Raw genomic sequence first — 14,407 nt, forward strand, 5'->3', positions numbered from 1 at the left:
AAAGGCTTCAGTGGTACGGAAGGGAGTCGGGAGAAGGGTTATGGACGGCTGAACATCCGTCACCTCTCACCTGATGCCAGAGGCCGGATCCACTCTTTGCTATTTAGGTCAAGTCTCCAGAGATCATTGAACGCAGCATTACAACTGCTCTGCGTGCAGCCACCAAACACATACATCGACTGATTAGCGTCATAGTAACATGCACCTAAAAAAAAAAAAAAGAAAAAGAAAACAGAGATCAGTCATTTCTCTTCTCAGAGCCTAACATTTCTGGTCTCACGCCCCGACTTTCGGAGAGGAGGAAACCAAAACAGGCTACAGTGACTTCAACGAAACCACGGGCTCACTTATGAGTATCCTTGACCAACGTAAGCCTACAGCAAGAGCCTTTTAAGGCGATTATTCCCCCAAGCAGAGCTGCTCCTGAAAGTGCAAAGAAAGCTGCCTTAGACGCTTGCAGTTAATTAGATTAGCTACGATTAGCGCATTCAGCACGCTTACCTTTCTAAGCTAGTCCTCAGGGTTTGCGGAGCTGCCAAATTTTACTAAGTGACTGCCCTGCGTACCTAAACCTGGTAACTTATCCCCCTCTCCCAAAGCTGACAGTATTTTACCTTATCTCATCCTAGGAAAACTCCACGGGAACAAGCGTCTCTTATAYGAGCATCCCCTTTGCTTCTTAGGGGACGGGGTAAGAAAGCAAAAAGGGSGACAGGGAGGAAACAAGTCTTGACAACTCCTTGAAAACGGCTAGGGACAGAGAGCGCTTTTGGCCCCCATCTTTGTCACATGAAGCTGAACAGCCCGAGATTCATACATGCAGGCTTTAAGTCACATAGAACGTGCACGAGACGAGCCCTCCGCAGGCAGTTTTGGCGCAGGCCCTATAACCTCTCCATCCTCTGACCTGAAAATAAGTGAGACAGCAACAGGCCCATTCCTYGACTGGATTCTGCTTTTAGAAACGCAATCCTCCCTTGACCTGACATAGCCTGAAAATCTCAATTCTCAGGTTTTCTGTAAGACTCTTCCCCCAGAGCTTTAGCAAAGGAGTGTACGGTGTGGCTGGCAGAAAGGACAAGTTTGTTTCTGAAGTCCTGATCTATATCTTAAGGGTACTGCTCTGTTGGTTGCTGCATCTCCCAGGAGATAATTAATAGTCTCCAAGCACCAGGAATTTGGCAACATGCACAAGAACGGCCCCAAAACGCGGAGGCACCATGTTCACAATCAAGGCTTCTCTCTCCAAAGCCCAACTTGATATACAAGTGCCCTCAAAGTCACAAAAATCTAACATTGACCCTACAAACATGAACGATGCCTCTACAGCACGGAAAGGCAGTTAAGGAAACTGCTCTTCAGAGATTCCTGGAGCATGTGTTATGAAGTCTAGCAGGGGGAAAACATGGCATATCATTTCCATACATGCATACACACATATGCAATACAAAAAACACAATGTTTTATGCTCTGGGAAAGCTCAAGGGTATCAGCTGGGGCTTGGAAGGAGCAGGACTAACTGCCCTTGCGATGACAAGCGATATATTGSCCAGCGGTGGAAAACCAAAAGTGAATGTCAAAGTTCAGCCACGCAGCCCACGGCACAGACCAGCATATGGCTCTTCGGCCGACACGGAGGTGAGAAGTAATTCTTCTCATGCAGAAAACCCTCCATAGCAGATCTCCAGGTTCAGGCCCAAGCATCGGCATAAATAATCGGCACGACAAGGGAAGTTACAAGATCAATGGCATGGGCAGGATGGGATTCTCGCCACGAAGGAGGATTTCAGAAAGAGACTGAAGGTCAAGAAGGAAATTCAAGGCTGCCAAAAGTTCACCGGAGCAGCACAGTTGACAATACTAGCACACAAGTACAGCAGCTTTGAGCAAAAGCCAGGTTTTATTCCCCGACAAAATAAGAGCCAAAGTATGTGCACCACAGGGGGACGTGGCGCCTGGGCAAGTTGCACCATTCCTTCTCCTTCTACATCACAAGTTATACTTAGCTGTTCACCAACTCCCCAAGCTAAAAAATTAAAATAGATTCAGATTAGCTGACCTGACAGGACAGGACATGGGACTAGGAGCTTGTGCTAAGAAAAAAGAAACCACAAAAAAAGCCTTTTAAGAAACARTGATAAGAAAAGATTCAAAACGGAGTATCTGGAGTGAAAGGAACAGTCAGATAACCTACTTTTGGTAGCAAGAGAAAACGTTTCAGAGCATATCRCTGCTAGAAGTCCCTGCTTACAGATTTACTCCAGTCCAGTACAAGTGTGCCCCGAGTTTCCAACGCTCGGACGCCGCAGCCCTAATTTTGCACTCCGGAGGTATGTGTTTCCAGAGCAAAAGAGCTCTTTAACACAGCCCACCCATACATACGCTGGTGATATTCATCTCGCCCCGGAGAGCCGCCAGGTCCGAATGAATCGCACGCAATAAAACGGCGCATTCAAGCGCTYGCACACAATGCCGCGGCTCAGCGGGGGCCACAGCAGGGCCCGGCGGCCTCCGCGCTGCGCCCCGCGGTCTGACCTGGGGCTTGTCATGCAGATCACCTGCTGCCCCTATTGAAAGGCTGCAGAAAAGCCAGCGGCCCTCGTGCCCTTGGCTTTCACTGACAAGTCCGGGGCACTTTGCTGACCACACAGCAGGGCCGGGGGATCTGCAGACGCAGAACGGATGAGGGCAACGTCCTGAGTTGGTTTTCACTGCCCAAGACCACCCAGCTCTCAGGCACACGAATCCCCAGGTCCGTATGTGCAACTAAACGTTTGTCACCTTAAACCACATCTTACCGAACATTATAACAACATGCACCTACCTGACGCACCTTCTGAGCTATCTTCTAGGTGGAGGACATGCTGGAAACGTAAATACTGGGCTAGGAACTATGCAGGCTTCAGGATTTAGCTGCAACGGGGTATAAGCTAAGCCAAGTGCTTGACTTTGCATTGGGGCAGGCAAGGAGAGCTTGCGTGATCCCCCAGCACATCTTCTGGGGAGCAGGACCGCTCTCTATGAGGAATAAGAGTATTTTGTAGTACCTGTCCACTCGGGAAGATGAGGGAAGGCGAGATATCTTTTCTACATGGTGACTCCTTGTATGCCAAAATGTCATCTCTATCCAGGAAGACAAGGGTAGCGGCCGCCGCCTAACACTCCGCGTACACGCAGCTGAAATCAGTGTACTGCAATGAGGTTGTTGGGGGTTTCTATCTACCGTTTCTCGAYGGTTCACAGTTTCCCTAGAAATCTAATCACTACCTAAGCATGGCAGGTTAAGAGCGACTGGAAGCTACCTCCTCTCCCAGCCAAACCCTCGGCAACTGCTGCTTTCACACACCAGCGCAGCCCGGCTAATTTATTATTTTGGAGGGGAGGTGGCAGCATTCTTCTCCTCTATTTGGATTTAAAAACAGGCCAGCCAGACAGGCACCATGACGTCCGCGYGACATGTATTTTAATCCCAGACCAAAATAATTTAAACTGTGCTTTCCTGCTTCTTCTTCGCAAGCCATTTAAAGCTTCTGAAGCCAAGCAAGACGGAGCAGGTTAGCTAGAAGAAAAAAAAAGACAGTACGGCTGAAAACTCTGGTTTGATACCAGCCTTTCAAATGTGTAGAATAACTCAGGGGAAAAGAGTGTCAGTGGTGCTTCCAGCTTTTTATTGGGTGGAAAACAAGAAACCAAAAAGCCACTGGATAGATTTTTTTTTCTTTTTAAAGCCCCAGTAAACGTTAGGGTGTCACAGAGTTTCAGTATGCCAGAGATGGCATATTTTTGCGACTGGAGATGAAGAGAATAAATATTTCTTTCTAATGTTTGAAGACACCAATACCCAGACCAAAAAGGCAGCTTATTTTGAATACACTTCTGTTCTCTGTGCTGCACAGCAGTAATGAACAAAGCATCAGAGATTTTCATCCAGAGCACGAGATAATGAAAACAGAGATCAATGGACTCTAACTGGGAAGGGAAAGCTGAATGCAAAACCCATGCCCTTGATGGTAATTAAAGGGCACTGACTTTTTAAACTTTAGTAGTCCAAGTACATCAAATAAAGTAACCTATACGTATGGGAGTCATGTTCAAAGGTCACGTTCCCCATTTGAGAGGGCAGGACCAGTCAGCGGTCTGTTGAACTCCCATGTCTACGCAACCCTCAAGCGCAAATGTCACTGCAGCTTCGCTGCTAAATGTTGTTGTTATATATCACGGCTTTCTTAAACTATCCCAGAACGCTACTCCGGTTGGTCCTGTTATCCAGAGAGATCGCTTGTCCCGCCTTCAAAGAGCTGCAATCGTAGAGAAAAATGTGCCCTGTTTAGAAGCACACTTCAGCCGAGGACAGGAAACACAGCCCTAGAAGTGCAGTTGCCAGAGCTGAGGTTTAGTAAAGATACCGGTTGCAAAAGCTATTTGCCTCCGTTGAAAAGGACTCCAGACTCGTAATTACTCCCCCTCTCCAATTTGGGATTATTTTCCCGCTCCGTGTGCAAAGCCGCATTCCCCAGAGCGCCCTGCCAAGCTGCGGCAGTGGCTCAGCATCACAAGGGAAGGGCTGTATAGCGAATTATTGGCATCGCTTCCCTCGACGCACGGCAGGTCTTTGGAGGCAATGTCTCCGCACCTAATAATCTCGCTTGGCTGGAGAGCTAAGGCGATCGCAGCGCCCGCAGGGAGGGCTGCAGATGAAAGAGCCCGGTGCTGCTGGCTGATACAGATGTTTACACCAACTACGCCACGAGTCGCGGCACGATAAAAACGCTCCAGACACCAGTTCTGCAACTGCCTCCCCATCTTCAGGAGGAGGCGAAAAAGTCGCCCATCCTTTAAGCCAAAGCTTTTCAGTTTTACCTTTCCCTTGTCCCACATCTCTTAGCTTAATCCATGAAGTTGTTTTCCTTAGTCATCATGCTGGTAACACGCTTCCCAAACCATACGGGAAAACTGGTCTTTAAAATTAGCCGCTGCGGTACCAACTCGCCCATCAAAGGATCGATATTTCCCGGCACGCCGCTCGACGTTCCGCTGCCGCTTTTCCCTTCTCGCATTCCTTCCAACATCACTCTTCAGCGGCAGCCAGCTATTTAACTACATGAGTTGCTGCGCTACTACAATTTCAGTAGGTTTATACATTAGGGCTAGAAAGGACGATCGGATGACTAGCACAAATATTACACCTTCAGACGGCCACGCTGTCTCCAGCTCAAAAAGCTACGCAAGCAGCGTGCCTTCTAGTAAGCCTGTATGTTCAAACTTAAAAAAAAAAAAACACATTACTGACGTGGTGTAATGCTATGCAGCTTGAATCAAACCCTTTAGAAAAACTACAGCCCATCTATGAAGTTTATCATCAGCCAAACTTGTCATGTAATCAGAGAGCTTGACAAGTCCTTTTTTTTTTTTCCCCGTAAAACTAGTGACTGACATTAATTATTCCTTATCAGGGAATTTTTCTATCACTCCCCTGAGAATTTACGGAAGACAGAGTGACCTAGACCTATTTAAAATTCTCTGCCTTGTCCTTTTAAATACCAGCTCAATATTAGCACTTCTGGGCTATTTCTAGTAAGTCTTGGAAAAAGGATAGCCCTCAGCAGCTCTTTGATGGCAGCTCTCGGTGCCTGTTGACTTCAAGTGACTCATGCCCGGCAGATGACATTTTCCCATGAATCCAGGCAAGCCACCCTGTCACTCCCCACCAAAAAAGGTTCCCAAGTCCTCCCTCTCTTCCCCCCTTCCTAGATCTCCCATTTTTACTTCTGCTTGGCTCATCACATCTTAATATTTTAGATCAAGGTATAAATGTCCAGACAATCTCCAAATAAGTAAGCCAGGTGATTAACCATTTGTTGCTTCTGTCTCATCCTTGCCGAGATTTGACCAAACCTTCTCCTCCAGGCCCTAATATTGGAATCCACCCACAAACACACGTTACTCGGTTGAACAGAAAGCGGATCCCACCGATGTGGAAGACTGTTCAAAAATCAAGCTGGCAAACCAGTTAACCCAAATTACCTTTCTGCACGTAAACTACATTAACAGAGCTTCTGCAGGGGCCAAGGGCTGATGACCAGAGCACAGAGCAGTGTCAAAGAGCTGGGCTAAGAAAGGTTACGTGGTCCGAGGAAGATCCAAAACCCTTTCTGGATCAGGTGTAACAGCAGCCCGCTCAGAGGAATCCCCCGCTGGGCAAGAGAACCAAGCGAAGAGCATGCAGCGAGTCCTCGATATAACACTTTGGGCTTCTTCATGTAATTTATAGTTAACCTATAGTTCACCCAGAAGCAACCGCTACTCCACAGTACACAGGCAGCAAGCACATCACCGAGACACAAAAAGCCCCTTCCAAGGCACTAGGGTGGAAAGGGCGCAGATGAGATTACCCCAAGGTACAGCCTGATTAGGACGGTCAATACTGCCAGCAAATAGAGGGAAACACATGCAAATCCGCAAGTCACCTCAATCATCTGCAGCAAGCACTTTATTAGCACTGCCACCTAAAAACGAGCTAGGAACTGTGGTGCCTTTTTTATTTTTTATTTTTTAGCAGGACAAAGAAATCTTTGAAGAGTACAATGACTTCACCATAATTCCCCTGCAGCGTCTCCTAGGCTTGTCTTGGCAAGAGACTGCGCATTCTGTGCATCRGTTGCTTCATAAATTATTACTTGGGAACATGAAAGTTTTATGACTGCTTGCTCTTGGAATCGCACCACTTACATCATGTTTATTTACCTTTTTAAAAACGAAACTCTGCTCTGCAGAGGAACCGTCTCCCAGAGAGCTTAGACCCAGCGACAAAGACACAAGGACTGAATTTTTGTCATATTTCCGTAGGTTGCCTGGCCCAGCAGTCCAAGGCAGCTACGTGCTGCTGCAGTACAAGTAAGTTTTATTTAAGCGGCTCTCCCTTAATGGCAACTTCTTTCCGTTCTGTTCCAGAAACTTGGAAGCAGGGCAAAAAAAACCAAAAAAAACACCCATAAGTTAAGCAGGGTTGTCAACTGACTCGCCGACATCTATCAGCAAATCACACCCAAAGCAAACGCGCTTGCCTCAATACCTCTCGTGCACAGCCCTGGGTGCTTTTAACGGAGCACAGAGCCTCCTCCAGACTACACTACCCTCAAATGTAAAAGATGATCTGCTGTAGAGAGCAGCCAGCGTACAGTCCCAAATGTCAGTGGGAATGCGGACTCATTTGCTGTAACAGCCACTGGACTCGAGTCACCACCGAGGGAGGTCTCTGTCGGAGGGGACCCGGAAAGCTCAGATTAGAAGGGGAACTGGTTAAAGTTCACACGTGAAATTTGCAGAAAGAGCCAAACAGCTAAAGGAGCACAAAGCACACTGAGGGGAAAATCCCCCCACCCTGCGTTAACATTTCCTCTTAATAACCTAGGAGCAGAGAGCTGATAATGACAAACAGCTACTGAATCCCTATTCTCGTGCAAAGTGCTTGCGTTGGCAGAGCGGCATATTACGCCACCCCATTCAAATTCTGCTGCAGCGACGGGCACGTGCGCTGCTGCCGTAGCCCCAGCGCCACAATACAAACATCGCATTATAGCTTCCCCTTGTAGATCGGAGCCGAATGGGGGCGAGCCGAGCTTTTCCGAGCAGCTACTTACTGTGCGAGAAGCGTTGCGTGATGGGGGTTCCAGGATAGGGGTAAGTGCGACTCTCCCACTGAATATTTCCTTCTTGCACTGCTTTGATAAAGCCGTGATAACACTGATGGGCCACACCTGAAGAAAGAGAAGATGTCAGCAGGATTTGGGGCATGTTAGGAAGGAGCTGTGCCTGCACGGTTGCACAAGCACGTCCAAAAGCAATGCGTAAGATGCCCGCTGCCCTACAATTTTGTGCGCATACCCTACCTGACAGCCTTTGTAGGAAGAAGCAAGCTTGGAGAACAAAGTAAACGATCACGACAAATTATCCTAAGTTAATGGATGGCGAGTAGCAGCAGGATAGCCATTATGGAAAGCAGCCTTGTATTCAGACAGGAGTATAAATACCCTGGTAGAAATTCATAGAGGAATCAAGCAAATGAAGAGCGGGGACTATTCACATGCAGAAATCAGTGACGTTTATAGAACATATTTACTACACTTCATCTCCAGCATCTGGCAGCTCTGGGCAGGTAAAATAAAGCCTTTGTGAACAGTAAGCATGTGCAAACCCCTACACACGAGTTCTTCCCTACTGACCAGAAACAGCTGCTAAAACACGGCTCCGCTGAGGACCGAGATGCTCCAACACAAACAGCAAGAGGAACAAGTCAAAGTGCAACAGCTGGAGGCAGCGAAATCCGAACTCGGCATGCCAAAAACCTCACCTACTACAAAGGAAGGCGTCTAGGGAGAAGCAGCACAGCACGTGCAGGCTGATGGAGGATTCGAGCGTCACAACGGACGCTGGGCAGCGCAGCATCCAAGCGCTCAACCTACAATGCCGCGGCACCTGCCAGCCGGAGCCAGACAACGGGAAATCCGGGTGAGAGCAGGCTGCCGGCACTGGCAGTGCAATTCTTGTAGTGACAAGCAGTGCTAAGCGTGCTTGAGGGTACTATAAATAAGGACAGCTGGGACATGCCTTAGCAGACCCGGTTTGCAGCCTTCCCCGCTGCAACGCAAGCCTGCCGCTTCCTAATCGCACCCGCGTTCGTGCTGCGCGCAAGCACTCCTTTCCGCCAGCCGAGCAGCTGCCCTTCCTTTAACGGGCCGTGGAGGACGCGCGGCGTGCAATCATGAATTTTTAAGAGCACGCTTGCAGCTATTGGACACGATTCCAAAATAACCACGAGAGGAGACATGGGTGATAAGTGTCAGAACGTGTCTTAGCTCACAGTGCTCATTCTTAACCCCCTCTATGCTAGAGGTAGTTATAGCTCCTCTGTGGAGCAGGACCAGAGCCACAATTAACTGCATGGAGAACGTACGTCTGTGCTGAGAGGGGCCAGATACTGCTCCCTGGGGGAAGAAAACGGTCTGCTGAAGATTTAAGGCTGCACTCACTCCTCAGAGGATGCTCTGCGGCCTAAAGTGCCTCTTCTACCCTGCATCCGCAAAGCCCACGTCACAGCAGGATGCTCAAGCCTGGCACTCGAGAGGAGCATTTGGCCCTTCACACATTCTCAGGAGAAAAACCAGTTTCGAGAAAGCGCATCCCCCCAAGGAGCGGATTCTAGTTTAGCTAAACATCGTACTTATCCAGCACCGAGCACCAGCATTTCAGCGCTACGGAGGGTATCGATACCAGCATCCAGCCCCTGAGCCTCCTGAACCTCCGCCTGCCGCAGAGGATGAAGAAGCTGGCTCGCTCCGCAGCTCCTTGCCGGTGACCTCTGCCGCGGCAGAAATCACCCTGACCCGCCAAGATATTTTCCCAACAACTCTCTTACTGAAAGCCCCGTGCCAGGAACACCCCCAACATGAAATCACACTCTGGGACACAGTGCCGGAAGTGTGAAAAATGAAGCCCTGGATCCCCAAGCAGCCGGTCCTTAAGAGACACGAGGGAAACGCAATCTCAACTATAGGATTTCAAAGCAGATGTATCCTGACAAACAGGAAAAATTAAGCAGTAGAAAACAAATCAAGCATTTACCTCAAGCGACCTCTCTGCTTCGCAGAGCGCCAGTTAGAAATGACACTTTTTTCCCGTAGCCACCGCAAAAACGACGGGGCTACCCAGCAGCGCTCACCACCCACGCTCCCTAGACTTGAGAGACGAACTAATTGCAATGTCACGTCGCACCTCGGGCTGCTCATCCCTCCCCTACACTTAAAGGATGTTTCCCACAGACTCTTGTGGGGTGAATCACATGCTCGTTCATCCCAGCTGCATCCTTTCTCTCTCTCCAGAGCGCTTCAGGAACCCACGAGCGGGTGAAAGCGTACGCCGGCAGCAGTCAAAGCCCACGGACACGTGAAACGTTTCAACRGGGTGCAAACTGCGGCGCTGGCAGCGTGTTAGCCGACCCCAATTTCCACCAAAAGTCATTTTGCAATGCTTATTTCCGAGGTAGATGTGTTTTGTTCCACCTCCAATCTGTTAAACGCTGAGCAAGGCAGAGAATCCCGGGGATCTAAGAGCAAAACCCCACAGATTAGAGATCACCCCACCCATCTGCCCCATTGTACACAGCAGCAAGGGCAGAAACGGAGGCATTTCTCACTTGACACCTACTTTGTGTTTTTTAGATGCAACAAGTTATCCTAGAGCAGGAGCATGTCTCATTTCCTACTGATGCGCGGTCTCCTCTCTAACGGCCTGTAAAAACGTTTGTCCCCAACGGTGCCACTCCTTCGTCAAACAAACTGAAATCACCCAGCTTATTCAGAAAACATCAGGCACAGAGAGGCAGGTAAAGTTTGGACAAGTACACAAGTAAAGCTATTTGCTGTATCACATCTACCTAGTGTTAAAATATCGCCATGAGGCTTCAGAATTAATCCTGCACTGAGGCAAACTGAAATATCTGTATCTCAGGGCTACTCTTTCAGGAAGTCTGCATATGTAGATCTACATTAATGCAGATGCAGTTTATACTTTGCCACTTATCTTAAACAAGAGCTGTAAGAACCAGACAGTTCTGTTCCCAGCCAAAAGCTAAGGTTTTGGGTGTGTAAATATTGAGTAAGATCAAAACAAAGCACAGTTACAGCCACATTAGACGCGGGACACCAGGAACGGGGGCTCTTGGGTGCGCCGCAGAGGAACTCTGAACGTAAGGTAAATAACACTGCACATTATCAGTGCACAGGGAGTGTTCAAAAGTAGTAATCAGCGGGCAGACTTACCGTGGGGGTTTGGGGTTTTCACTCGTTCACGCTTCCAAAGAGCACACCCGGTCTGCCAATTAGGAACAAGCCCCCTCAGCAATGCCTTCTACAAGGCAGGTAAACCAATAGCTGGAGCTATTTTTCCTGGCATTAATTTCATGGAAGTCAAATTTGTGAGTTAAAGGGGAAAAAAAGAAAAGCTATGCCAACAGGGGAGTCTAAAGCAAAGCAAAGAATGGCTGGAATAACCATCTGTTCCCACGATCAAAAAAAGAAAATGCATTCTTGGGTCGGCTGTTAGTACCTTTGATTAGTCGATACCACTGTTTGCAGACAAGGGCAGCAGTTTTGTGCTCCTGATATGGCGAAAGGAAGGACAGGATATATTCCAAAACCTCTTCCGGGAGCTCAAGCATTGATCTGTTATGCCTGGTCTCCTCGACCTCCAGCTCGGCATGAGGCTCATCGTCTTGCTCCATCGTCCCTTCGACCACAGCTTCTTCCGGATCCACGGCCATGAAACCGTCATCTTCACTGTCCGAGGAACTGGCCATGGCATTCCACTTCACAGCTTCAAGGCAAGGAGGGTGGGGAAAGAAACACAACACATTAAGTCCACAGAAAAACTTAACAGCTCTGAACTACGAACCGCAGAGATGCGGTTGCAAGCTGCGTCGCGAGCACGAAAGGCCCACGTCAAGCTCTACCCCAGTAAACTCCAAGTTACGCTCTCAGATTTTTGCAAAGCTTTGAACCTTGCTGCACAGAGTTTAGTGACGAGCTCAGGACGGAGGTCCCCGATACGCAGAAACAGAAGTTCAAGGCCTTTCCTCCCTCACAACCACCACCAGCACCCAAGCAAAATTAAAAAAAAGCAAACGCGTCACGCCGTTCTCTGCACGGTATTTTCCCAGGCTGCTGCTTCATCTCTCGCCACTCTCAGATCTACAGACAATACAGAGGCAGCAAAAAAACCACTTCAGAAATTACAGCCTCTCAACCGCCCCACCGTCTTTGCAGCCTCACCAGGCGCGAGAAGGTGTTCGAGCTGCCGGACGGGTGGCTCCTGGTAGGGGACAAGGGTTTGCGGCACCCCGCGTAGCTAGCTACGATTTTCCGGTGACGAGCTCTGGAAGGAGGAGGCCTGCTCAGCTCTGTCATCGGAAACCTCCGACGACAGAAACTCTCCAATATTCCCTAACTAAATCCGGGGTTTGCCCATCCTTACGGGTACGGAAAACAAGACGGCACGAAGCCACGGGAGCAGCACACTGCAGAGACACAGCACAGCAGCAGCTTTTTGGACAATTAATTTGCATTCATAAAAATTACTTTAGCTGGAATTACTCTCCATTTTTGTCACGGTTGCCCAATAAAAGAGCTTCAGAGAAATCCTAGGGGCTGTCGATCTTTGGTATAAACCAAGCCACAATTAAATGCGCGGTTATCACGCTAACAGATGCTCTCAAAGTCTTCCCATGTCAGAGCTGCTTTGCACAGTCAATGTTATGACAAAGGCAGGCTGCAACCGCGATGCTTTGACATAAGGGCCACCGCTGTCGGCAAACTGCACGTTACTTGGGCAAACGCGGCAAACAACATGCAAGCTTCCAAACATTAGGAGTTAGAAAACAWAAAAAAAAAAAAAAAAGCAAAAGTTGCATTTAAATTAAAAATAAAATAAAATCAGAACAGGGAGTTGGATCATCCAGAGCAGGTACAGTGGGAGAGCTGTGGGTGACTACGCTGAACATAAGGCCTTGACTTGACAGGTTCACACTACAAATCTGTCGCGTTATTAAGGTTTTTAGAAGCCAGGATTGTGCCGACATGTTTCCCAACAGCTTTTATTTACCATTTAAGTAACGTACAAACCCTGCTGCAGGAGGTCAGCTGAGGAACGCAAGAACGAATGCCCTGCTAGCAAGATTTTTTTTTTCCCCCTACCTATAAATAGTCCAATTATTAAATCACAATTTCAGTCCTCTGGAGGACACGCGGGAGCTAATACAATACAGCAGATTAATCACAGGCGCACAGACCTTTCCGTGGCATCCAAGAGAAGATGGGAAGCTCTGAGTACCATCAGAAGCAAATAGGTCAAGGTTTAGAAAAGCATCTCTAGGGCAAATTTTAGAGGCCAGAGGACCAAGAAAACCTCTCCAAGGGAACACGCTCCTGTGCTCTCCTGTCTTCTTCCTCCCCATAGCACGTTCTCACGCAGATTTGAGGATGGAGAAGTTGCGTGGGGCTTTTTCCCGTCTTCCCACACTCGCAGCAGACCAACAGGTACATGCTTGTGTCTAACGGATCTAATGGCTTAGCTGTGCAAGGCTTCCTGATGGAAGGAAGCAAGGAAACAAACCTTTTGGGGCTTTTGGGCACAAAAGGCTTCATAAAAGCCTTCCTCAGAGATGGCTTTCACCCATCCCAGTCTCACACCCCACTTCTTCCACGTGCACTAGCGGATCTGCCCCGACGCCAACGCACACACGCAGACGAGCTGACCCAAGGCTCTTTCCAACATGACTCCCTGCACGCCAGGGTAAACCTAATCCCCAAGCTGGCTCCCGAGCGCAACTCGCTCCCAGGCACGTCCCTCGCAGCCATTTCGTTTCCAAGCCCTCGTTAAAAGAAAACATCTACGTAATCTTGAAATTCTCGGCGGAAAATTACAGGAAGAGGGTTGAAACGAAGTGGAACCCGGGAGGGCATCGGAATAGCAAGGGCTTGCCAGGAAAACAATGAAATTCCTCTGCATTCCTCAAAAAGAAATAAAGGTGACTTCAGACCATCCAGGATTTAATTAGAGCTTGTTGTACCAGGCCAATTTATAATATCATAAATATTTAAAAGCGCCTCCTTCGCTAAATCCCGATTTTCTAAGCGTTTGAGCTTAACTAACAACCATCTTCCAAGTGTTAACACCCATGCCGGTATTTTTCCTAGAGAAAACGTGCCCAAAATTAGTAATAAACTCACAACTCCCAAAAGGCAAGTCTCTGTCCAAATAACCCTTAAAGCCTGACCTTCCACGTACACAGATTCTGTTAACGTGGCACAGGAACAGCAGGCCGGGATTAACCGCCCCCACATCGTCCAAACGTGCCTCGCACGCCCACGGCAAAAGCCTTGCTCCAAAACCTGAAAGGGAAAAGGCTAAAAATCCCAAGGCAGCCAGCAAGAGACAGCTAAAGTATCCCGGGATAATTAACATTAGCAATTATTTTGCGGATCCACTGAAGAAAATCCTGTGACGGTGTTTTTGCTAGTTATTTGAGAAGCAGAAGGGAGCATCCGCCCTCTCGTTGTAGGATCACAGTTTTCATTCTATTTTCCATTTCACATTTAGTTACTAGATGCTCTCTCTCATTTAGCCTGGCTCTGCAAGCGCTTTCTGCTCGCATTGAACCAGGTTTCAGTTTGCATGCAGGCTAAAATTAATATCTGAGCACTCCAAAAAACCCACAACCAAGGAATTTCAGCAATTATCTCATCAAAAATTAAATGCAATTCAATTAACTTGCCGGGACAGATCCAGAAGCCTCATTTCGCTTTGGCCCATTGCTACGAAGGGTGACCAGAGCGCCGGGAAGCATCATCTTACG

General features: G+C 48.3%; 1 protein-coding gene across 3 annotated transcripts in view; it reads right to left on the bottom strand.

The window, feature by feature from the left end:
* FBXO42 (F-box protein 42) overlaps nt 1-11,370 on the bottom strand; it is a 37,843-nt gene extending 26,473 nt beyond the window's left edge. Inside the window, exons 1-3 of one of the 3 annotated variants that reach the window (XM_026089898.1) lie at nt 11,104-11,370; nt 7,641-7,757; nt 71-205 (exon numbers count right to left, since the gene is read on the bottom strand). In XM_026089898.1, coding sequence (XP_025945683.1) covers nt 71-205; nt 7,641-7,757; nt 11,104-11,353 — 502 coding nt within the window. In that variant the 5' untranslated portion in view covers nt 11,354-11,370. The remainder of the gene's footprint in view (nt 1-70; nt 206-7,640; nt 7,758-11,103) is intronic. The other 2 variants (XM_026089899.1, XM_026089900.1) reach the window with 2 other exon arrangements.
* Between the last annotated feature and the right edge of the window lie 3,037 nt (nt 11,371-14,407).

Source organism: Apteryx rowi, unplaced genomic scaffold (genome assembly GCF_003343035.1).
Source record: "Apteryx rowi isolate R43461 unplaced genomic scaffold, aptRow1 scaffold_835, whole genome shotgun sequence".
Taxonomy (NCBI): Eukaryota; Metazoa; Chordata; class Aves; order Apterygiformes; family Apterygidae; genus Apteryx; species Apteryx rowi.